The 26230-nt window shown below is 29.1% G+C and overlaps 1 protein-coding gene across 1 annotated transcript; it reads left to right on the top strand.

The window, feature by feature from the left end:
- The first annotated feature begins 19001 nt into the window (after window positions 1-19001).
- On the top strand, window positions 19002-19493 carry LOC129293765 (uncharacterized). Its single transcript, XM_054931866.1, has one exon. The coding sequence runs from the start codon at window positions 19066-19068 to the stop codon at window positions 19315-19317; it is 252 nt and encodes an 83-aa protein (XP_054787841.1). The 5' UTR covers window positions 19002-19065; the 3' UTR covers window positions 19318-19493.
- Window positions 19494-26230: the final 6737 nt, after the last annotated feature.

Below are 26230 nucleotides of genomic sequence, written 5' to 3' on the forward strand. Positions count from 1 at the left end.
CAACCAACTTAAATCCAATAACTTACCACTAGCGACCACCATATTTAATGATCACCACAAAGCACTATCATTCGCTAGAAATAGAACCACATCATATCCTATTCAATTAATTACATAAGAAAATCATAATATCTTATTTTAGAAATATGAAACCAAATGACGATTCCATCATTGTCTTCAATATGCTTCAAAACTTATGAACCACAAAAGTTAGAGTTGCTGAACTAGTGATAAAAGGTGAGAAATTCAATGAAGTTCTTCAGTCTTCCTTGGTGATGCTGTGACAAATATGAAGTTTCATCCTTCTCAACAGTTCATGGTGGGTTGTGGTCATTCTCCTCAATGAGTAGTGGCTGTTGATAGATCTAGAAGAAGGTGCGTCGTCACTAGTAACGCAGGAGGAGGAAGCTATTGTCCTACATCACTAGAGGAAGAAGGTAAGAAAAATTAGCAACACATATGTAATTATATTCACTATATTGAGAAGAGGTGGGTCATGAAGGAACTAAGCAAGAGATAAAATGGAAGGAGCAAAATGGAAAGTGGGAAGCACCGAATCATGTTCTATCATGGGTACGACGAAATTGGATTATGCTAAATTTTTTTGAATCAAGACTTCTAGGAATCATATTTATTGCATATTAAATACATGCCAATAGATTCTATTTTCAATTACATTTGCTTCTCCTAATTCCAAACTACCAAACATAGCTTTACAAGTATTAAGAACATAATAAAATCAACATATATCTTAACATTAACTGCTAAAAGAAAGAACTAACTAAGTTTTAATCCATACAAAGGTTTGAACTCATACTATAACAAGTTTATTAGCAACAAATATTCAGGAAAGAGCCACAACTGCATACAATAATTGTAGCCATATTAGAAAATCAATGAGGAAAGAGAAAAGAATAAGTAAAACCGAAAGAAATGAACTTAAGTATCTCTAAATGTTAGTTATTATTATAAAGACACTCAAATAAAGTATATAATGAGAATATAATGAAAAACATATAATTTTTTAAGAGATTAATATTTTAATTAATTTTTTTAAAATCATAAATTAGTTACTAAGATCTTGTGGTTGAAATATTATGTTATTTTTATTGAACGGTGAAAATTTGCCCACTACCAAAGAGTAGATAGGCCAATACTTGTAGTTAGTTCATGAACAGGCCCGTTGGACCACTTTGTCATTGGATCCTATGCTGACCACTCGGCTGAAAGATTTGTCAGTGATTATTTATTTAGTTATTAAAGTCCACCCCCTTCATTTATATTTAATTAATTAAGACAATTCCAAAGCACTTCTTACTTCTCATCCATTGGCACTATTTGTTTAAGACGCGACAAAATTAGTTGCGGTAGTGTGAAAGGCAGTTTACCTTAATTTTATTCAACTCACTTTCTTGTTTTTAACGAAGCCCAATGCTTGATTGTACCAATAATATCATTTTCAATATAAGATCACCTGACATTCAACCAATTCATGTTAAAATATTGATTTTTAGATGTTTTATTATTCAGCTTTTGTGTTTCTTTCAAATATTTATTAATTTTAAAATATGAACAAAATACTTCATTAGTCTCAATTTATAAAATTTTTTTTAACATAATTTGGTGTTTCAAAATATAAAATATTTTTTTTAAAAAATAAAGTTTGATTAATAATGATTGTTTTAATATTACTCCCTTATTATTTCACTCGTTAAATAAATTTTCTTCCCTCTCTCATTTATTAACAAATATTATTTTTAAAATTTTACAAAAAATTAAGATTGTAAATTATATTTAATAAATTTTATTATTATGTATAATTTTATTAAAAATATTGTATAAATTGGGAGTCTAGGATAGAGGGAGTATTAGTTATTTTTTTTATTTTTCATTAGTGAAAATATTTAGTTAAAGAATTTAAAACTAAGATTTTTGTTATATGAGTATTTTAGTCAAATAGTTACTATCTTTTATTACAATACAAATTATATTTTATAAATTCCATATAAATAGCATTTAATTACATTTTATTTTGAGCATAAAACTTAAAAGTGATAAAAAGGTTTCAGAAAATTTACCTCTCATTTTTAATTTTTCTATTATTAAACAATATTAAAATTTTGATTAGATTGTGACGTTTCAGTTTCATATTCCCCCCCCCCCCCCGATGTTAACCGATTGATTATTGGGATCAAATGTTGCCAAATTAAGTTAATTACTCTAAAAATACTTTGCTTGGCATTTAAAATGCGGAATAATTTGCCACGTGTACAATCCACCAAATGGAAATCACATGCTTCCCACGTGCCTATCATCATCTCTTCATGTGCCCCATGTTCTCTGGATTAGATTCCCCTTTTACCAGAAAACCATTCTCATCTTCCAGCTCTTAAACTAAATCCCTCCTTGTCTCTACTTTTATACGATAATCAAATGACTTATGTTTTTTTATTTAAATTTTATAGATAATTTTCTTTAACTACTTTTAATCTACATTTAAAAAATAATCTTCAAGCCAAGAAAAATTAAAAAGAAAATCATCTTAATATTAAAAATAAATGAATCTTGGCTGAATTTGATTTAGTTCTCGTCTTTCAAAAATAACTTGGTGCTATTTAAAAAAGTCAATTATATACAATCTCTTGATAAAATTATGGCATACATAAATGATTTTTAAATTTATTTTGATAATTTTAATTAAAAATTCATTAAAAGAATAAGGACTCAGCAGTTCAGGCTAATAGTAGTTCTACCAACCCTCCTCCACAACACAAGTAATAAACTCTTCATATGTAAGCTACAAGAATTTCAATTTTTGTGAATTGTGAGTTTGTTCAATTTTTTTATATGGCTATTTGATTGAAGTATATTTGAACATTGTCAAGCCAAATTCATGGCAACTTTTCTAAAGAAATTTACTATATTCACACGAAGTCAAACTTAAAAGGGAAAATGATAGAGGTTCTCAATTAATTTAATTTAGGTCTCAAGTTTCAAACTTTAAAAATCTGTAAGCTCAACTCTCAATTTTACAATTTTGTTATGATAAATTACAATTTGTGTTTCAAATTTTAATAAGAATTTTTTTATTTTTTAACCATGTTAAAATTTTAAAAATATGTTACAAATTTGTCACAATAAAGTTACAAAATTAAAAGAAAAATTTGCAAATTCCTAAAATTTGAAACTTGGGATCTAAATTGAATTAATTGGGGACCTCTCTTTAGTTTGCTTTTATTGAGGGGTACAAGATGGTTGCGATAGAATTAACAGTAGAGGAATTGGAACCTCTCCTGGTTCCAAAATCTTGACGATTATTCTGGTAAAAATCATCACTATCCATTCTTTTTCATTTATTCTATTATTGTTCCCAGCTGTTCCTTCCTTTGACAGAAACATAACTGGGAAAAAAAGAATAGAGCTTGGAGATATTATTTTTTTGCCTAAGTCAAATCTTAATTATTTTTGAAGAACAAATATGATTTTTTTGGATTTACATAAATATCCTCTTATCGAAGGCAATCTTGTTTCAAACACTAAATATAAGCACCTCTTTTAATAGGAATTTGAGCATTAATTCATCGCATTATGACGAACTAACTATTGCTGCTAGATTCAACCCCTATCGGTATAAATATTTGTTAATAAATATTTATTTTAATATTAAGGCCCTAAATTTTGACTCATTTAGGGATTGAATTTTAATTAATTCAAAATTATAATTATTTTTTTATTTTTAAACTAAATTATAATTTTAAATATTTATTAATTACATATAATTTATTTATTTCTTTGTAAAGTAGAGAAAAAGCCACGAAAAATTTCTCTCAAACCTCATACAAACAATTTAAACGATGAAAATTAAACTTTTAATCTTTTCAATTTAATTCAATAATTATTGATTTGGTATTTCAAATTTAATTTTTATTAATTTGATTTGTTAAGTTTGTTTTAATTAATAATTTGATCTTTATTGTTTGAGGAGTTGACAGTAATATTGTTAAAATTTGCAGACATGGGTTATAGAATATTAATGACAACCATGTAGGATTAAAAAAAATGTACTTAGTTAGTTAAAAAAAAACAAATACAAAAACTTTAAAAATCAAATGAACAAAATGCAATGTAAGGTATTAGATTGATAAAAAATAAATTGATTTAATGATTAATTCATTTTCATTTAGTTATATATATATATATACATGTCAACTCATAATATAACTATTGTCCAAGATTGATAAAAATTAAATTGATTTAAGGATTAATTTGTTTTCATTTAGCTCCATATATACATGTTAACTCATCACTATAACTATCGACTAACTCATTATGAGGTGTAAATTAATTAAAATGATTCCATTAAAACTCAATCTGTTGATAAATATCTAAAATTATAATTGTTTCTTAAAAAATAATTAAGATTTGATATAAGTAAAAAAGTTGACTCCAATCCCTACTTCTTTCAAGTCTGTCATTGTTAAAAGGAAGAAGATGCTAAAGCAATAGCCATTAGATTAAATGGATAAGAATGGATGGTGATGATTTGCACCAGCATAATCACCAGGATTTTAGAGGACCAAAGGCCTCTCCTTTTTCTTACCCCTATGGAGGAGGGGCAAAAAAAAGGAGAGGTCCCCTAATCTAGATTTTGAAATTAAGAGATGTTTTGATCCTAATAATGGAAGGAAGAGAAATGGAGAGAGAATATAGAGAAAGAGGAGTAGAAAAGCAAGTCAAAATCCACATCAAAAAAAGAAGTGGGACCCACTAATGAAACCATTAGTGCATGGATGGTGGGTTAATGAGAATGGTGTACAAATTTTAAACACTAGCAATTACCTTGCAAAAAAAGTTTGAGGGAAAAATTTACATTTGACCCAAAAAAATTATAAAAAATGGCTAAAGTATGCATTTAATCAGTTAATTTTATACAATATTTTATTTTGGTTCCCTATTTTATATTTCAGTCCTTTAAGCTCAATATTGTTAGTTTCATTACAAAAAAAAATTACATTAAACTTTTAAATATTGATAAAATATTTTTAAATTTTGATATACTAAGTTTTATATTTTTTAAAATAATAATAATTATAATTATCTGAAACTAACAGTATTAAAATTAAATGACTAAAAATATTTTATAAAATTAAGGAATCAAAGTGAAATCTTATATAAAGTAAAAGGACATATAAAAATTCTCTAATATTCTTATATTTTGGATTAAGTAAAATTTCTAAAAAAAATGCCTTATATTATAAATCAAATGAAATATTAATTTTCATGGACTAAAATGCCCTCATTTAATTGCATATTAAGAGACAGAAGAAAGAATAAATTCTCTCGGTGAAAAATTATAAGACAACTTTAAGGTAGTTTTGTTGTTTCAAAATAAAAGACAATTTAACAAAAATAAAATTTTATCAATGATGTTTCTTCAATAGTACCTTTTAAGTAGAGAGAGAACTGAAATGATTATAGTATAATGATTATGTGTGTTCATTTGAAGTTGTATTAAATAAAGGGCATTAAAAATGTTTACATTTTTGTTTTTAAAAAACAATGAAATAGGCATGGAAGTGTAAAACAATCATTTTGAAATGGAGTGAGTATTATTTAAATACTTAAAACCTAAGTTGTTGAACCCTAATTTTGATGATTATAAAATAAGAGAAATTTGTATTTTACAGGTTTAATAATTATGAAATAATGGCTTGTGAGGGAATCGGTTATCTTTGATTTGAGATTCTGACTCTCATGTCTTATTCTCATAGATTTCCTTATTCTCAAATATATACCTTATTCCCAAATGGTCAAGAAATATGTGAACTTTTCTTATATCTACTCATATTGTATTTCTCTCTAAAGATTAAGTATTTGATTTGATCTTATTCCTTAAGGACCTTGTGTATTGGTTGAAAGGTGTCTCAAGTAAACTTAGTATCAAAAATCCAAAATCTGAGACCTTTGTCAATGTTTTATTTGGTGGTACTTATTCCAAAATAGCTTATTCCTAAGTGAGCTTCTTTTTTCTCAAGTATCAACTCTCTTGTCTATTCATAAATAGCTTAATTGGGAATAGTTTTCCTTATTCAAGAATAGCATCATGTTCTTCAAAGCTTATTCAGTTGCGTCTTTTTGAAGTCTCTTATTCAAGAATAGCTTATTTGGAAATAGCTCTCCTTATTTTCAAATAAAGATTTTCATATCAACACTTACACAAATCTCTTCTGAATTAATTGTCTTATTTCAAAGTAAGCATAGTCTTCCTCTTGTATATGCTTCTATTCTATTTCAAAATAAGCTTCGTTTGTTTCGAAATATGCATAATGCACATTGCTCTAAGAATAACATGTGTTATATGACTTTTTTAGAATCATCCTAAATGCATTCTTGAGATATTTGAACTTAGTTTGGTTGTATTTTATAATTCTTTATTCCTAAATAGCTTCGTTCTTTCAAAAGAATCTCCCACCTACCTTATCAAAACATTTAATGAAAAGAGCCATTATTTTTCCTAATTTGTTGTGAGAGAGAAAGCTTCATCGAAAAGCATTGTTTCATGGCCTCAATTCGGCGATTGCTCAGATAACTAATTAGAAAGAAGATGATGACTCTAATAGTTATATTCATGAGTTTAATAGATCATTTACAGACTCTAACTATAAATACAAGCATTTATGAAGACGTGGACATAAGAACGCACTCAAACAAACTCGAGTTATTCATATTTATTGTTTACCAACTGTCTAAGGTTTCATTTATTACGAGTGAGCTTTATTAATTATATATCAACTCTAAGTGAGAGTATTTGATAATAGTTGTTCATTTTTGAACATACTCTATTTGTCTCTATTTTCCTACATCATAACAGAGCAACTTAAACACGAGGAGTTTAAGTGGGTTATATCATTACCTTTGTAAGGAGGAGTGATTCAGACTTTAGTTTAAGTCTAAGATTGTACTGTGGCTACCAAGAGCCCGAATTAATCTTAGTGGAGTTAGTGAAAAAATTTCAAGTGGAGCTTAAGGACTGAATGTAAGTTCAAGTGGTTGGAGTTGAATCAAAATAAATATCTGTGCAAGCTTTTCTTCCTTCCTCTTCTAGGTGTTTGGTGATATCTTTCTAAACTAATCGTTTAAATTTTATTATTATCTGTTAAATTATTATAAAGCCCAACTCACCCTCCTCTTGGGTGGACTTACATAAGTATCATAATTTATATTAATGGCAAGTTATTATAAATTTTTTCCTACTTTTTTAAATAAGAAATTTAAAGTTTATCTTTAATTTTTTAACTTTACAAAATTTTTAATTTTAGTCCTTTAATTTTATAAAATATTTTTTTAGTCCTTTAACTTTAACATTATTAATGTCATCATAAAAATTTAAACATTAAACTTTTAAATGTTAATAAAATATTCTCAATTGTTAACACATTAAGATTATTAATTTTTAAAATAATAATAATTAATATTAAAAATAATCATTTAAAACAAACGGTATTAATATTAGATGACTTGAAAAGATTTTTTTAAATGAAAGAATTAAATTAAAATATTATATAAATTAGATGATGAAAAATATATTTTAGCCAAATAAGCATATCATCCTACGTATGAATGAGATAAAGACTTGAAAATATCTTACACGGGTTGGATGGGACGGAATATCATTATTCATGAAGCTTGAAATTCTTTTGGTAGAATAAAAAGAAAATTTTGCCTATAAGAAATGACACTATTTTTTTGGATTAAATAAGAATTTGATTCTAAATTATAGGACCATAAATGTTTGAAATTTAAAATTCATTAATAAAGTTAATTATAATTACTAATTAATTAAAAAATGATAGTAAATAATACAAAAGAATCTCAAAAATTATAAACATAGACCAAGAAAATTTTCTTGATCCTTTTCTGTATTATTTTGGATTCATGTTTATAATTTTTGCATTCTTTTTTATAATTTTCTTTGTCATTTTCTAATCAATTAGTTGTCAAAGTTAACTTTTAATAACAATGGGGGCTACATTGCATCATTTTTAAAAATTGATAAGAAATATTGTATCAAAAATGAATTTAAAATCCTAAACATTTTTTGCACTTCTACAAAAAAAGCTTACAGGAGTTTTTTTTTTGCCTTAAAAGCGCTCCTATATCGAGTGCTTTAGAATATACAAGAGGGCTTAAAAAAACGCTCTTAAATGTAAGCGATACAGGAGTGCTTTCCAAAAAGCACTTCTATATATCAAAGCTTTAAATTCATAAGCTAGGGACACACAAAGAGTGCTCCCATAGAGAGACATACGAGAACACTTAGTTAAAGAGCGCTCCCGTATGTCCATATACAAGAGCGCTTTCAAAATGACATACGGGAGCACATTGCAGCTGAGTGCTTTTGTATGTCTCTCTTCAAGAACGCTCATTTTAGGAGCGCTCCCATAGATTATATTTATTTTTTTAATAGATTTTTAAAATTATTCTTTTTATGTTTCTTTAACAATGACTAATCACAATATTAAAAACTAATTTAGAAATGATATCAACAAAAAAATTTATATACAAAGAAAGAATTTGAAACTAAAACAACAATTTCAATTTCCTAATTAGCTATTTTAATTTCTAACAAGCCTAATAAATAAAACTATTGATATTTTTTTAACATTAAAATTTAACTTTCTATCACAAACAGCCAATCATATGTTTTGACCACTCTTCAATTAAATTTTCTATTTGCTTCATAGTAAAATGTAAAGATCTTGCTCAAACAAAATAGTACAAAAGATATGAAAGCAATATATAAGTAATTAACATTATATTAACTTAAGTTTAAAGCTTTTGATTTACATTTTCTAGAATGATCAACTCTTGTTATGTGATTACTTCTCTCATAAACTTCATAACATAGTATCCATACTCACAACCTTGTAATTGTGTGGGTACCTATAAAATAATTAAAGATGTCATTATCAAAATATGGTAGAAATAGATTTTAACTTAATTTAAAATACTTTAGGGATGAAGTTATATATATGATACAAGTATTTGCTGTAAAAAATCTAGCAGAGTCTCCCCTATAACTTAGAAGTTTCAAAATTTTTAAAAAATTTTACATCAATTTAGAATAGCATATTCAAAATAAAAAACATAAAATATCAAACAAACAATCATTTAGATACAAACCAACTTATTTTATTAAGAACATAATTCAAAAATTTATTCTTTTTCATGAATAAAACTCAACAGGATTAGGCCTTTCGGCGTTTGGAGGGACACCTTCACCACCTCGATAACGTGCTACAACCTTGTTATATAATGATTAAGCATATCAAGTAAAAACTAATTATTATAGTAAAATATATAAAGAATATAGAACTAAAAACTTACTGATTAAATAATATCCTCATAGATTTGTAGTTTCTAAAGTCACTATCTTTTAATGAGTCAAGATAATAAATCATAGGGACAAATGGATTGATACAAACAAGCACCCAATATTGCCTTCAAAAATAAAATATTTCACTAACTAAAATATCAACTGAATTTAAAGATAAAAAAACAATAATAATTTACCCTGGATTGTGAGGAGCTAAAAATAGCATGTTTCTTTTTGCCTTTGGCTTTAAATGCATTAGTAATATTTGAGAATGGTACTCAACACTGTAGGTACTAATGTTGTGAGGGCTAATAAATAAAAATTTTGTTATCAATGAGGCTGGAACCATAAAAGTATGATACAAGTACCTAAAATGAAAATAAATAGAATCATTCACAGCTAAAATTAAATAAATACCACAATAAACAATAAAATTTAGAAAGTACCAAATGTATAAACTCATTTGTATGGCTTGTAGCCAATGCCTAGTCATAAACTCATTAATATTTTCAGCCGCTAATTTTTCGCTAATCATTTCACCATAAATCTCTTTTTCAAATTCTACATCATGGGTCTTATTTTTAAATGTTGTCTGCATAATCACTTCAAGTTCATTTAGATGAGGATATTTCAACTGAGTAGATTCTATGTCGGTCTTCCTTGCCTTAATTACAGAGGTAGATCCTTTCGACAGCTTTCCTTTCACTTTGATGGGCTTCTTTACTACTTCTTTAGATTTTAAGGACTACAAGATGTAAAATGAATTGGTAAGGTCGAAAGAAAACATGAATAATTTTATAGAACCATCAATTATTATTCTTATAACTTAATTAGCTTTGTAGGCCAAGCCACATAAGTTCCAATGGCATCAAAAATCATGAAAATATCCTCATTTTCTATTTGCACTGACAACTCAGCATTATTTTCTATTGAAATAGTTATAGTCACCTTCAAGTGATCAGCAGGCAATGGTTTAGAGTGTATAGTAATATTATTATCATTATATACAAATCCAAGTGCCACAACACAACAATGCAGTGATTCTAACCATAATTGACATTGAGACTCATCCTAAAAATTAAAAAAATTAATATTTTAAGAAAATGTGAAATATAATTTGTGAATAAAGAGAAGATAATATAAACAAACATTATAACCTTAGCAAAGTCTTATTTAGCATGGAATAAGCAACTATCTTTATCACTGGGGCTACCTTATGGTACATTTATGACTCTAATCATTTGCTCAAATCTCTTTTCCATTTGAGCTTGAATTTTTTTTATCCATTCTTGCCTCTATTTCCACCATCCTTGCATTAAAATCATCTTTGGTAAAAATTTTAGACTGACGTCCAAAGTAGGTGCCCTGAGAAATGCCAAATCTGACTCCTTTAACACAACCAGAGACCTCTAGAGCTCCCAATGCCCTACTAAGGACATCCACATATTCACCCGCATTATCTTATGATATTGATTATGATAATGCTTCCTGTTGAATAAATTGTAAATTGATTATTAAGTAAATAATATAAATAATGTAATACACTAAAATATCAATACTCACACAATCATCCTAGACTTTTTGAGTACATTCATTAGGTAATTTGCCTTCTTTATCTTCTCAAGCAGTCTTCCAAACAAGAGCTTGAGAAATTAGAGCATTAGGTCTAACCTCTTCCTTCTATTTAAAGAAGATATTAGAATGATTAAAAAACATTTTCTTATATATATAAGTAATATCAATAGACGATATTAATTGAAACTTACCAAACCATGCTCAATATCTGGATAACTCTTTCTTTTTGCTTTATATTGAAAAGGAGTACTTGCAGCTCTAGAGCGATTGACCTAGCTGATCTGTTGAAATTTAGACTGCTGGCACATTTTAATAAATTCATCCCAATGCTCTTGCTGGATCTCTAAATACATTTCAGGAGGATAAGGATTGAATTCTTCATTTGCATCTTGTAGATGATATGTTGTGAGAGTAGCTCAAAATTTTCTATGAGTGTATACTGCTTTTCTCATAATGTAATGCCTATGGCTCTCATCCAAGTCAAAAGATATATACAGATCTTTCGAGATATTATTTTTTGCTTCTTCAAGCTGTAGGTTATTTTTCTTTCTCTAGTCTACAATGCAATATGGCACATAATGATAAGCTAAGACCCCTATGTAACTGACTAACTGAGGAGACTTAGCTAGTTGGCTCCTATCATTCTAATTTATTAGTAATTTACGACCAGCTGCTTGAGCTCGTATCACTGCTTTCATAACAGTTTTACCCCCACTTAACCTCCTTGAATGCTTCTTCTTCAATGGGTGGAGCATCACCACTCTTCTCAAGTGGGGTAGTCATTTACCTGAAAGAAAAAAAAGTAAATTTTTAACAAATAAAAGTAAATTTTCAACAACTAAAAAGGAATTTAAATAAAGATCTTACAAGTGTTAAGATTTTTTTTTTCTTTTTTTTGTTTTGTTTTTTCTTTTATGTTTTCTACATATCCCTCATCAACCCAAATTCCTTCCGCGTGATCTTTTCTAATATAGAAGGTATTATCTTCAGTTGAAACATCAAATGTCCGTGATATTCCCATAAAAGGGTCATCCTCAACATTGAAATCTTCATCCTCTTTATTACCTACTATTTTATTTGTTAAAAGAACAATCAACCAATTTTTATGTGCTAGATTTGACACATGGAACACTTGTCGAGCTTGTGATGCCAAAATGAATGGTTCATCTTTATGAGCCACCTTATTAGGATCTACTTAAATAAAACCCAACTCAGCAATTCAAAAGCCATTTTTATTGTCAACCCACGTGCAACAAAAGACAGGTTCGTGAAATTTGATATAATTCAATTTCCAAATGTGCTATATAATCTCGAAATATGACATTATCACATAGATTGGGTTCTTGTCTTTAAAACTAAAAATATGCATTGGTTGAGTTACAAGCGTTACACTACTATTTTGCATAGTGCTTCGAGCATCTTGGCTTTTTGTATAAAATGTAAAGTCATTAATTACATAACCTGTATAAGAAAATACTTCAAATCTAGGACCCCTAGCCAAAAACTTCAACCTTTTTCATGGGTGGGACTCCTAAGAGATGTGAGCTCTAAACCAATATATAAAATGCTAGTTGTGATATGTTGCTAGCCAAGTTTCATTCTTACCCTTATTTTGACTTTTAACTATTTTCTTGTATTCATTAACATATGGTTGAACTTCTTTAGTATTATGTAAAACATAAAAGTGAACTTGCTTCCATTGTGTCTTGTCTATGCTAATGAGTTTCTTCCCAATGATTCCGTCCTGTTTACTTGTGGTGTCCTTTGTGTACTTTAGAAACCCAATAGTATCCTTATTAGAGAGATATCTAGTGTATAATTCAATTACTTCTTCCATGATGTGCCTCTCAACAATACACCCCTTGGGCCGACTTTGATTTTTTACATATCCTTTTAATACTTTTGAGTAACACTCTACTGGGTACATCCATCTCAAATAAGCGAGGCCACACAACTTTGTCTTTCTAAACTAAGTGAAATGATAAATGAATCATGATGTCGAAGAACGGAGGTGGAAAATACATTTTAAGCTCACTTAAAATCTTAGCCATTTCATGTTCTAACTTTGGCAATTTCTCTGAGTCAATCACCTTGCTGCAAATTTCCTTAAAGAAGAAACAAAATCTAATAATCGTGGCTTGCACCTTTTTCAGCAAAATAGATTATATAACTACCGGCAATAAATTTTTCATGATGATATATCAATCATGACTCTTGAGACCTACTAGTTTAAGGTCTTTCATGAATACGAAGCTACTTATATTTGAACAATATCCTTTTGGCACATTAACTTTATGCAAGAATTCACAAAAAGCCAATTTTTCCTTTCTAGATAGGGTGTGAGCTGCTGGAGGTAAAAAAGTGTGTTTCCTTTTCTTCTCTGGTGCCAACTCTTCTCTTAACTCCAAGCAAGTCAAATCTATCCTTGCATTAATACCGTCCTTACTCTTCCCTGAAATATGGAGTAGCATGCCAACAAGACTGTCATAGACATTCTTTTCGATGTGCATTGTGTCCAGGAAATGCCTAACATCTAGGGTCTTTCAATATGACAGCTCAAAGACTATGGACTTCTTTTTCTAACCATTCTTAACAATCTTACTTGTAAATGATTTTTTAAATTCAATATTCGAATCTTTAACCTTTTCAAAGAGTTGCTCACCGGTTAATGACACAGAAAGTCTACCCTTCTTAGGGTAGCCATTGAAGGCCTTCTTCAACCATCAGTAATGATGTGTGTGTGAAAAAAATCACTTATGACTAATGAAGATGTTCTTCCAACAATGTTCCAATCGCACTGAACAAGTGTACAAACTGGACATGCATCTTGCCCTTTGATACTGTATCCTTGATAAATTGTCATAGGTAAGAAAGTTATTTATGGTGCCAAACAACATTGCTCGCAGGATGAAATGTTCTTCTCCATACCTATCATAAACCTCCATACCTGTCTCCTACAGTATCTTCAAATCTTTAATCAAAGGAGCTAAGTACACATCTATATCATTTTCTAGTTGTCAAGGCCCAGAAATTAACAATAACAGCATCATAAACTTAGGCTTCATGCACAATAATAGAGCGAGGTTGTAGATCATTAAAATGATTAGCCATATACTATGAGTACTACTTGGCATGCCATATGGGTTCATTCTATCAGTGGCTAGTGCAAGGCATGGGTTTCTATCTTCAACCCCAAACTCAATATACATAAGATCAAACTTTTTCCATTAAGGAGAATCTACAGGATGTTATAGCTTGCCATCCTTAATTTTCTCGTCAGCATGCCATGTTAAGTGTTTAGCATCTTCTGTAATACTGTATAGGCGTCTAAATCTTGGTATGATTAGAAAATACCACAATTCCTTCACCGGGCTACATTCATTTCTCTTGTACCATGATGCATCACATTTTAGACACTTATCTAAGGTTGAATACTCTTTCTAAAAGAGACCACAATCATTTGGACATGCATGTATCTTCTCATAACTCATCCCAATAGAACAGAGCACTTTCTTGGCCTTATAATTATTATGTGGAAGCTTGTTGTACTCCGGTAACATCTCATATAAGAGTTCAAGCAAATTTGTGAAACTCTTGTCACTTCATCCATTCGCTGCTTTTAGGTTGTACAATTTCAAAATAATTGATAATTTTATGAATTTCCTACAACCGGGGTACAATAGTTTATTAGCATCACTCTTTAATCTCTCAAATATCTTAGGACAGTCTCTAAGATCCTCTTCAATCATACTAATCATTTCATCAAGATGGTCAACATCATATGTCCCATTATCACGATCAAATGCTAAGTAACTCACACTATCCATCCAATCATTTGTATTATTCCTTGTCTTCACATGCATAGTCCAACAAATATAAGTTGGATCAATCCATTACATATCAAATGATCTTTCAATTCAATTGGCCTTACTCTTTTTCCATAGCAACATTTTAAACAAGGACATACGACACATACGACTCCACAAGGGTTATTATCATGATAAAATGCAAACTCAATGAATTCATCGACACCATCCCAATATTCTCTAGATAGTCGATTAGCTGACATCCACTTATGATCTATGTCACTAATATAATCATTGAAATGAAGAAAAAAATATTTAGAATTTTAAAAAAAATTGACAAAACCCTCCCTAAAAGTGAAACATCCCAAATAATCAAATCCAATAATATAACATATCAATTGAACCAAATAAAAATTTTAAAGTATAATATAACTAAAATCCATCAAACAATATTGTAATTTATCTTTAATTTATCTATTAGCTTAATACAATTAACCATGATAACTACAAATAAACTAAACCTGAAATGAGAATAATATAATGTCATAGCAAAAATAACCATGGTGATAAATTACTATTATCACACTTAGCTTCAATTGTCATTATCACATTAAAATTAGTGTAGAAGTATGTGTTTTTTATATGCAAATTAGTGTATAAGTGTGTATTATTAATACAACTATAAATGTGTGTTAATATCACAGCCAAACAAAAACATTTCCACATAAAAATTAACTAACATGAGATTAATGCCATAAAAAAATTAACCATCAATTATATATTATTAATCCTAATATAGCATATGATATATTATTCATAAAACATATATATATATATATATAATATTTAAATATAATTTTTTATTTAAAAAAACCTAATATAGCGTATCGGCAAGACACGACGAGGCTGAGAGGTAGCAGTGGCAGCAGTGTAAGCTTATCGGCGAGGCGGCGAGTGACATGAGTAGCGATGACGAAAGGGGTCTAGTGTTCTGTGATATTTGATATGTGATCTTTGATCTGTGACTATAAGCGGAATGGCACGAGCAACGATGACGGTCAACGCGAGGTTCATCATTCAAATCAATTCTGGCGGAGCGGGTAGTGGTAGTTGATAGATTGGGACTATGAGAGGGTCACGCGAGACTGTACATGTAAATTTGAGAAATTGAAGCTCTACGCATGCAAATAAACAAAAAACCAATCTGCTAAATTTTTAAAATTTCGAAACGATCAAGTAGTGAGCACTCTGAAACCTTTATATTTAGGAGCGTTCACATCTGAGCCTCCTAAATTGAGCCATTTCGAAGCACTCTGAAATGCTCTAAATATTATTTTTTTAATTTTGGTAATTATTTTGGAGTGCTCAATCATTGACCGCTCTAAAATGATTGACTTTAGGAGGGCTCACATAGTGAGTGCTCCAAATTTTTTTTTAAATATTGTTAACTGCTTTTTAAATTGAAAGCTCAATAAGTATTTTTTAAATATTTTTTCATATTATACTTAGAAGTGCTCTTCTATAGAGCGCTCCTAAATGTTTTACCTTTGGGAGCACTCACATAGAGAGCACTTCTAAAGGTAAGATTTTTTATTTTTTAATGTTTTAATATTTAATATCAAAGAACTCTTTATAATGAGCGCTCCTAAATAGTGTCATATAGGAGCGCTTTTTTAATTAAGCGCTCTGGTAGGTTTTGTCTTAATTTTTGGGAGCACTTTTTTTATAAGCACTCTGAAAGACGCATTCTGAAAGATATTTTTTGTAGTAATGTTGACTCATAGTTTAGAGTTCAAATTACCCTGTAACCTCCCCCTTCTCTTCCCTCTCAAAAAAAAAAAACCATATGATTTAAAGAATGGACTTACATTCTTTCTCATTAAACCTAAAAGTACAACAAGAATAAAAGTTTAATCTCAGTCTCTACATTCTCTCTATTATGGAACTAGACCATTGGCATTGATTAGGATTAGACCATCGGTGTTGATTTGGATCGAATAACCAACTTTAACTAGAATCAAATCACCAGTACTGATCATGATTAGATTGTTGATATTGACCAGGACAAGACTACCATCGCTTATTGAGATTGGTCCCCAAATGCATTTAGGACAAGATTGTTGGCGAACCATTGATGTCATCCGAGTTGCCTTCAAAGTCAAATATAGAATTTGAATCTTGGAATTTTACTTATGATTAAAACAAAGGATTTTAATATTATAATTTAAAATTTTTTATATGTTCTAAATAAATAATTTTAAATATATGAATTTTAAATGTGACATTTTAAATTTAAATTCTCATCCCAAATCCACCCCTTCCAAACATAACCTTAAATTATTTAAATTTGAACTCCCATAATCAAAAGTACTCAACCTTAAATTATTTAAATTTGAACTCCCATAATCAAAAGTGCTCCTTCCGTTAAAAAATATAAGATATTTTTAACTGAATCTCACCCTAATAAAGGAGCTCTTGTCTTTAAACTAATCGTATCTTTTCATATTTATTCCTATTTAATAGGTTGTTTTATCTTAAAAAATATAAAATAATTTATTCAATAAAGATACTTGTAGAAAAAAGATAATAATTACACCTTGAAAGATAAAAAATGACTTTCATTTTTTATCATCCAACCTCTTTAAAAATTTCTTACATTTTTTAATAGATGAAGTGATATATACACTACCTCACCCTGTCTTTTCTTCAAAAGAATAACAGCAAAAAAATTATTTATTTATAATTAAGTTCTTGACAAAATTTTTAAAAATATTAAATTGTAAATAATAATTTAGACCAAATAGAAATTCATGTTTTCTTGGCCAAAAAAGGGGAATATTTTTTTCATGTCAAATGAAGAAGTTCAAATTTTTTAATTATAGATAAGCTAAGATATATAATAACTCTCTTGATTTTTGAGGCAGCTACATGGAACCCCTCTCACCTTTTAAAATTTTAAAACTAACTTCACTAACCTTTTATTTTTTTACCACATCATCCCTTAATGTTGTTTCTTATTAATTAAAGTTATCATGCCATATATAAAAAAAAAAGATCCATAGCAGCTTATATAGATGCAAGCTAATAATAACAATATATATATATATATATATAATTTTTATAAAGTTATTATCAGTTTATATTGAATGTCACATAAGTTATTACATATTTTTTTTCTTAATATGATATGACAATTTTGTTAGTGTGACATCTAAGAAATAATAATAGAGAAGTCTGTAGACCATAGTAAAACACAAAAATAAAATAAAATAATAGGGAGGTTAATTTTAAACTTGTGAAGGGAAGGATTGCTATGCAAATATTTCAAAGTCAGGAAAATTTTGCACTCCCTCTATTAAAAAAATATAAGATATTTTTTGTGGGGTAAATATTAAAAAATAAAAGATATTTTTAGTCTTTTAAAGTATAACCATTATATATTTTTTTTAAAGTGCCTCTATTGAATGGATCACTTTATATTTTTTTAAGGTGAAATACCCTATTAAATAGAAGTAAATATAAAAAATATTGTTTAGTTAAGTAACTGCTTTATTAGGGTGAGATTCAATTTAAAATATTTAATATTTTTGAATGGAGAGAGTATATTTTAACTTTATATATAAGATATTTATATTTTATCCATATTCACATTAAAGTTTCTCTTACAATTACTTAATTCAATATTATAAGAGAAAATTGGTTCATTGATTAAAATTTAGTTGTTCCTAGAAAATATAAAATAAATTTTTAAAAATCTAAGTATGTGATCAGTTTACATATTGATGTACATTTATATATATTATGATATACATTCGTATATCATTGATAAACATTATGAATAACAATATTTCAAAAAAATTTTGTTAAAGTAGTTATTGTTGATATATAATAATATATTAATAATAAATATTAAATTGGCTATTTCTTAAAATAAAAAAATAGTGGGCTGTTATTTTAATTTAATTTTATAATATGAGTTATGCCTTTAAAACTTTATATTATAATTCATTTTCAAGAAAAATATTTTAAGACATAGATATCATTAAATCGATTTTTTTTGTTACATTTAAATATCCTGCAAATTTGTTTCCTTCGAAATATCTGAATGGGTATCGATGTCCAAAAACCAGTGATAAAAAAACAAAACAAATGCATTAATGAAGGCGCACCACCTGGTTGAATTTTCTTAGTGGTGCGACCCACACACCAGCCTCTGTATATATAAATAAATGTTGGGTTCGGATCCTAATTTCTTATCCATGTGAGGCTCTCAAACTTCTTTCATTGTGCTCTGTTCTGCTCACTTCCATGGCTTCTCAATCTCAGGCTGCAGCAGATGGCAAGCTGGTGCTTTCAACCTCCCCAAAGAGCGACCACGGCGTCGCCAAAGGCCACTGCCTCTGCTCTCCGACCACCCACGAAGGCTCCTTCCGATGTCGTTTTCACCGCTTGTCCTCGTCGTCGTCTTCCTCTTCAACCCCTTGGATCAAACGCTCCAATTCCATGCCTGCTCACGACAAGCACGCCCTTCCTGTATCTCCTCCTTCTTCAGCAACTTAACCAACCTCCTCTTCTTCTTCTTCTTGTTGCTCTTCTGGATTTTCATCGCTTCTCTCTGTTATTATTATCACTGTGGTAGAAAGAAATTAAGCTTTGAGATTCTTGCTTTCTGATCTTCACTTCCTACTTGTATCTATCTATCTGTTATGTAAATCTATGTTGTGTGTTCTGCTTCAGTTCTCATGAATGATCTACCACCTACCTTGTCTGTTTTTAGTTACCATTATTACTTGCTTTTGTTTCTATCAAACAGATCGATCTCGACCGTCCACATGATTTTGATTTTCTTTTTAACCCTATTTAATATCTTTAATTTAGACCAATCCAGTTGACAGTTTATGGGTATCTCTTTAGGGGCTTGCATTAAAATTTAATTTGTGTTGTATGCCAGGACTCGAACATAATAATTTTGGTTAAGTTTAATGGTTGCTTGAAGCGCTTGGTGGTACGATGATTTTGATCTTTTTTCCTTTTTGCATGAGTTCTAGCATCCATGTTTTGGATCTATGTTACTTCAGCCAACAATTTTTGAGTAATTTTTCAAGTGGCATGACTTTGCATGTTCACTGAGAATTTAATCAGAACTGTATACCAGAAACTCAATCAACCCCTTACCAGTTGTACCAAACGTTGATGGCACATGATTTTGATTCTTGATGATAGCAGATCTTAGTTAATTATTGGAATTGCGTGGAATAATGGGAATTGGATTAAGGATTTTTATTTGAATTTGAAGATAGTGATTTTTATTGGAGTGAAAATTAAGTCCAAACCTCATCCACAGTGCGAGAAAATGACAACAGGTGTGGCCAAACTTGATAATGACATTGCAATTCTATTTATTATTTATTATATATATATATATATATATACATACATACATATATATACATATGCATATGTATATCCTTATCTTCCTAATTTTTTAAAAGTTTAAATTATTTGGATGTCGCTGTCTGCTTCTTGTTTCAATTATGTTCTTTTAATTCTTAAAAGAGTAAAGAAACAAGTTAATCTTTAAAAGAGATAATCATGGACGAGAAATGGGTCCCACCCACCTGTCCCATTGAAAAATGAAAAGATATATAGATAGAAGATGGTCATCATCATTTCATATATTGCTTACAATAATGAACTATACGAGGATGCATCTCATATGTACTGAATATTAAATTGCTAAATCACCAATTATATACCCAAGATCTTTTTAATTATTGTTAGTCTGAGCAATAATATGTATTATTTTCAAAGAAAAAATTTATATGCATAGACTTAATATGCTTGTTTGTCAATTAAATAAAGAAATATATTGTTTATATATATATATATATTATTTAGTCTATAGAAAATTATTGTGATTAATATTATTAACATATTAAAATTGATTTATCTTGATTTGATTTAATAAAAATATATTAAGTATTTCATTCGTTAAAAAATGTAAGACATTTTTAATCGAATTTTTTTTCCCAATAAAGTCATTACTTATCTTTAAATTAATCTTATCTTTTCATATTTATTTTTATTTAATAAAATGCTTCACCCTAAAAAATATATAAAATGACCTAATTAATAAGGGTATTTTTAAAAAAGAGATAATGATTATATCTTAAAAGACTCAAAATGTTTTATATTTTTAAACATCCAATCTTTCAAAAAATATTTTACATTTTTGAATGAAGATGTTACATAACACTAAGTACTTAAGTTTTATTTTGTTTTTAATTTTTGAATAGTAGGGCTTGTTATATATTTTATATTAATGGTTAAGGTTTATTTTTGCCCTTGAATCATTTTTATAAGAGCACTCAATATCCTAAATTTTTTTGTTGTAGCAATGTCACCTTTGAAGTAATTTATAAGTCTTTAGAGGAGGAAGCATACTTTGATGAGTTGTTGTGTAATGTCATCCTCAAAATTACAAAATATATAGAATACCAAGCACGGAACACCATTATGATAACCAAGAATAATTAAATCCTTTAAAAATAATTATCATAAGATAAAGATTATGAAAAGGTTACACAAGTCGGGATCCCAAGAAAACTCTTTTTGAAATGCCGGTTGAACTCAAACTATAGTTTGAAACAAAATATAAGAGATAGCAAAAGCAAGAAAAACAAATAACATCTCAAAACAAGCATAAAAAGAGAAAAACAAATAACATCGTCGTGGCAGATGGTATAGAGAACCAAGCCTCTACTATTATGATAGCAAATAATTACCTTGATAACACTCTGGAGGTAATTTTTAAAGTGCGTTGATTTGTATCTAACGTTTGATTTGAGTGATTCAAGCGTCCACACGTAGCTCTTAGAGCCACCTAGCTATTGGCACTGGTCTCACAACCAAATATTAATCCAATTGAAAGTTGGATACCTGGATACAAAATAGTACCTTTTCTTTTCAAAATAATAGCCAAGGTATCTAAACTCACATACCAAGTGTCAATAATCATGGAACCAATTGAACCAACTCAAATAAACCACAAATAACCCACTTGCATAGTTAAATAACAACAATATCAATCCATATAAAATTTGGCCACCCAAACCCTAGATTAGCATAAACCCAAAGAAGGGTAACAACAATACAATAATAATTTTTATAGCCATTCAAATACACAAATCCATAAAACCAATATTAGTACTAGTATCTCAACCTCTCAACCATTACACCACAATTACAACATTTCAGGTCAAGATACCTACAGTCTACAACATAAATTCATGCAGGTGCTCTCAAAATAACATATGTTTCCTAAATTGGCATATGCATACTTAATTTGTTACAAAACCAATATAAAGAGAAAGGACCATACAAACACTTGTCCCCTTAATGCTTAATAGCACCTTCCTTCCCTTAGCCCTTATTGGATCCTTCACCTAAAATATGTAACCATAGGGTGAGTTGAGGACTCAGTAACCAAATTGTCTAATCAAATTATTCGTGTGTGAGAATAGTAGTGATTATGTAAAGTGGCATTTAAAACATATATAACAAGTTACATACACATACATATGACTATACAATAATATGTATGATCAACATATTTCCTTATACCCTCCTCGTATCTTTTGACTGAATTTGTGGGTTGACAATCTAATAGAACCAAATTCATGTGATTGAATAGGCTCAAGCTCACTAATGGTGGGAGGCAACCTCAACCAAGAATGCCTTCACCTATTATAAACCACAAATTTCTCCTATCCATAAATACTTGGAGTGTTAAGGCCTAATCCATATCACATAGTGCTCCAATAAATAATATATTGTGCACCAGGGCCTCCACAGTGCTAGCATAGCATATGAATCTTTAAACAATGTCCTTAATTCCACAATAGGGTGAACTCTCATCCTCCCATAATGATCATGCCAGACATAAACTCAACAATTTCACACATAATCATAACATATAGTTTTCACTATAATAGTCATGTCTATCACAAACCATAGAATTTCACAAATACTTATACTTGAATATAGGATTTAGTCTTTAAAATCTCAATGTTTAAAACAAGATTTTTCATTCCACTTCACATAAAGTTTCTAAGTTATAATCATTTCATATTAACTTAACATTAACCACACAACCTTCCAAACATGCCAATAGGAAGTTGAGACAATCTACTTACCTCAACCCTCTTATTACTAAAAGGGTTATCGTGGTCAATACTTAGCTCTACACATGTTCACTAGTGTAACAATGCTTGATTAATAATATTTAATCATCAATCCACACACAAATTAACCCCTTTCTAACACAATTTTGGGTACTTACTATACTTAAAACCTTACTTTAACAACATCAACTCTTTCAACACACTCCAATAATCTCATTTAACACCCAAACACACTAATAACTCTAAATCTCTACTCACATTACTCTTAATCTCTCAATTCTTATATAGGATTCATCTAAGCCCTACTCAAAAACTCCAAATCACTATACAATTTATAAACCTAGGTTTAGATCCTTGATTTTGTTAGATATGGCAACAAACCTAAGAGGGAGGATGAATTGGGTGTTTAAAAAATTTTCAATTCTTTTAAAACCTGTTCAGTAAAACTAGGTATAAAAGAAAGTCTAGGTAAATTTGAGTTCTAAACTTTATTTGTAAGAATGCTAAAGTAATTTTCAAAAGCTCAATCAATTTCTAAGTGGAAGTTTGAGTAAGAGCATGTAGAAATATTAAATTTAATTTCGTACACTAAAACATAGCATTAACTAAGTTTGCTAAAAATATAAAGAGTTAAGGAAAGATAGATTGGAAACAATAATTTATTCTTAGTTCAGCTCCACTACTTAAGTCTACATCTAGTTGCCAAATAACTAATTAAGATTTCTTCACTATAACATAAGCTTAAGTGGATGTTTGTCACCACAATACAACTACAAGTTTAGTTCGGGCACTTGTGAGCCTTTATAGTAACTCACTTCGCTAGTGAGCTTCTTTTACTAAGAGAACAACCTTTTTTATTATAATAAAAATCTCTCCCTCACCTTTACAATGATTTAGAATATGTAAATTACTTAGTTCAGACTCTCTCTAAGAGTAATGATGAGTACAATGAAGTTCTAATACTTAAATAATGAAGATATAGATGATATTGGCTCAAGAATAATGATTTTCGTATAATAAGAGTAACATGAACATGCATTTCATATTACTTTAATTTATAAGGTTAATCTCTTATTAATATAATTTTAAAATGTTATATTTATAGCTCATGGGGTGAAATAACTGTCAAAAACATCATATGACTGTTTATAGTCATTGCACAGTAATTATAGCTGTTGGTGACAAATCTTGTGTGGAACTAAGGCTTATTCACACATGTTTTGGAGTTTTCACAAGCAAAGGTGACAAATCTCGCTTGGAACCTAACAACCATGTGTGATATTGCCTAAATGACAAATCACATAAGGGTACGAATTGTTTCATGCGTGTTTTGGACCCACATAAGCTATTGAATGAAAAACAAAGCTTTGGAGGATGTTTCACACGTGTGTACAAGGTACTTCATGCATGATTTGGATTGCAAAGGCTATTTAGTATGAAACAAGGCTTTTAGGTGATGTATGTGTACAAGATGTTTCACTTGTGATTTGCACACTAAGGCTTTTTTAGGACGAATTATGAGTGTGACCAAGAAGTAACCATGCATGTTTTGGAGGGGTCACTGCACATAACTTCATAAGGTTATAACTCAATCTATACAACTCTAAATTTGAAAAATTATATATCTTTAGAAATATCTTGAAGTCTACTTTTCAATGAAAAAATATTCACATTCAAATTCAATGTAAATTTGAGATATGATTAAAAGAGTGAATGAATGTCAAGTTTGAATGCTATGCAAAATCATTATCTCAATACTCAAATTCTAAAATTTATATCTTTTTCAAGAGAACTTCATGTTGAATAAACAAACTATTATTGAAAAGCTGTTAGAGTCTATTTTCAAATGAGATATATTTCATACTAAAATAATTTATGTAGTGAGAAATATGATAAGAAACATGACCAAAGGTCAAACCTAATTTTTTTCACAATTGCCATTTCATATCTCACTCTTTCTCTTAAGAGCTAAAATGCATGTTTTGATTTAAACTATCTTGAGCTAATATTACATATCTAAATCAATGAGTTTAACATAAAGACTTATAGCCTAATGACATTATATCTATCAAGTACAAAGCTTCCAAGATACATTGAAGTTTGTACAAATATCTTCATTCTTCTTAAGTTCTTCTTAGATTATCATTCTCTTTATCTTTATGTTCTTCAATCTTGAGTGTGGCATACATGCTAATGATATCTTTGATTTCTTTCTCTTCATGCTCATTCTTATCTTTACTTTGGACAACCTTAGATGATATATCATGAATAAAATGGTTAGTCCAAGTATCAATATGCATATATCCAAGTTATGAAAGATGATACTTTGAATTGTTCTTAGATATATAATCATTTTAAGATAAGGAAAAATGATAGTATAAAATAAATTTGATGCACACAGATTATTTTTTCAAATCTCATATAATATAGAACAACACAAGTAAAAATGTGTTAAAGTGCTTGTTACTTAGTCATGGTTAACTATTATATATATGTGAAAATAATAAGACATAAGTATAGTTAATTCATCTATATTTGTCTTCATCAAAACTTAAGGTAAACATAATATCACAAGCCATTATGTCCAATAGATTTAACTCCCTAAGACCTTAATTAAGGCAATGGATTTGATCACAACCCAAGAAAACTAAAATCAAATCTCACATTACCCCAAACATAAAAAAATTCGCTTAAAGGGAGATGGAGAGATGTAGGAAGCTTATACAAAGATGAATCTTGCACCAAATGCTTCCAAATAGCTCCCAAGGTCAAGCCGTTGTAGACCACAAGCTTCCTCAATCGTCTCTCTTGCATTCTCTCATTTTTCCCTTTTGATTTTCGTTTGTTCGTATATCTAATATATGCAGATTTTTGCCTATCTGCCACAAAGAGGCTTGGATACATTTTGAGCCTCTCTTTGCATCATGGTCCACTCAAACTTTGATTTAGCCCTTTTCTAAGGCTATCCAATGATCCAACAAATTTATTAGTGTTCTAAAAACATTATTAGTTTATAAAACACCTTTTTTGACCAAATTACCCTCCTAAAAATTTAAAATTTCTAGGTTTGAAACTTAAAATGTTACATGTTGTACCGGATAAAGCATATGGGATATGGGAACAAAGTCACAGGCTTAGATTTAGTTTGTAAACTCATAAGAAATGCACAAGAAGGGAAGCAAAGAATGAAGAGAGGAAAATTTAGTTACGTGTGCACAAAATAAATTGCTTGCAATTTTCTCCCATAAAATTGCCTACTTGGCGATGATTATGAAGAACATGTCTTCTAC

The sequence above is a fragment of the Prosopis cineraria genome, unplaced genomic scaffold, assembly GCF_029017545.1.
Source record: "Prosopis cineraria cultivar Desert tree isolate PC_DT_omini unplaced genomic scaffold, ASM2901754v1 PC14, whole genome shotgun sequence".
Classification (NCBI taxonomy): Eukaryota; Viridiplantae; Streptophyta; class Magnoliopsida; order Fabales; family Fabaceae; genus Prosopis; species Prosopis cineraria.

Excerpts from the sequence above, each read along its gene's own strand:
- LOC129293765 (XM_054931866.1), top strand. The coding sequence starts at position 19,066 with ATGGCTTCTCAATCTCAGGCTGCAGCAGATGGCAAGCTGGTGCTTTCA.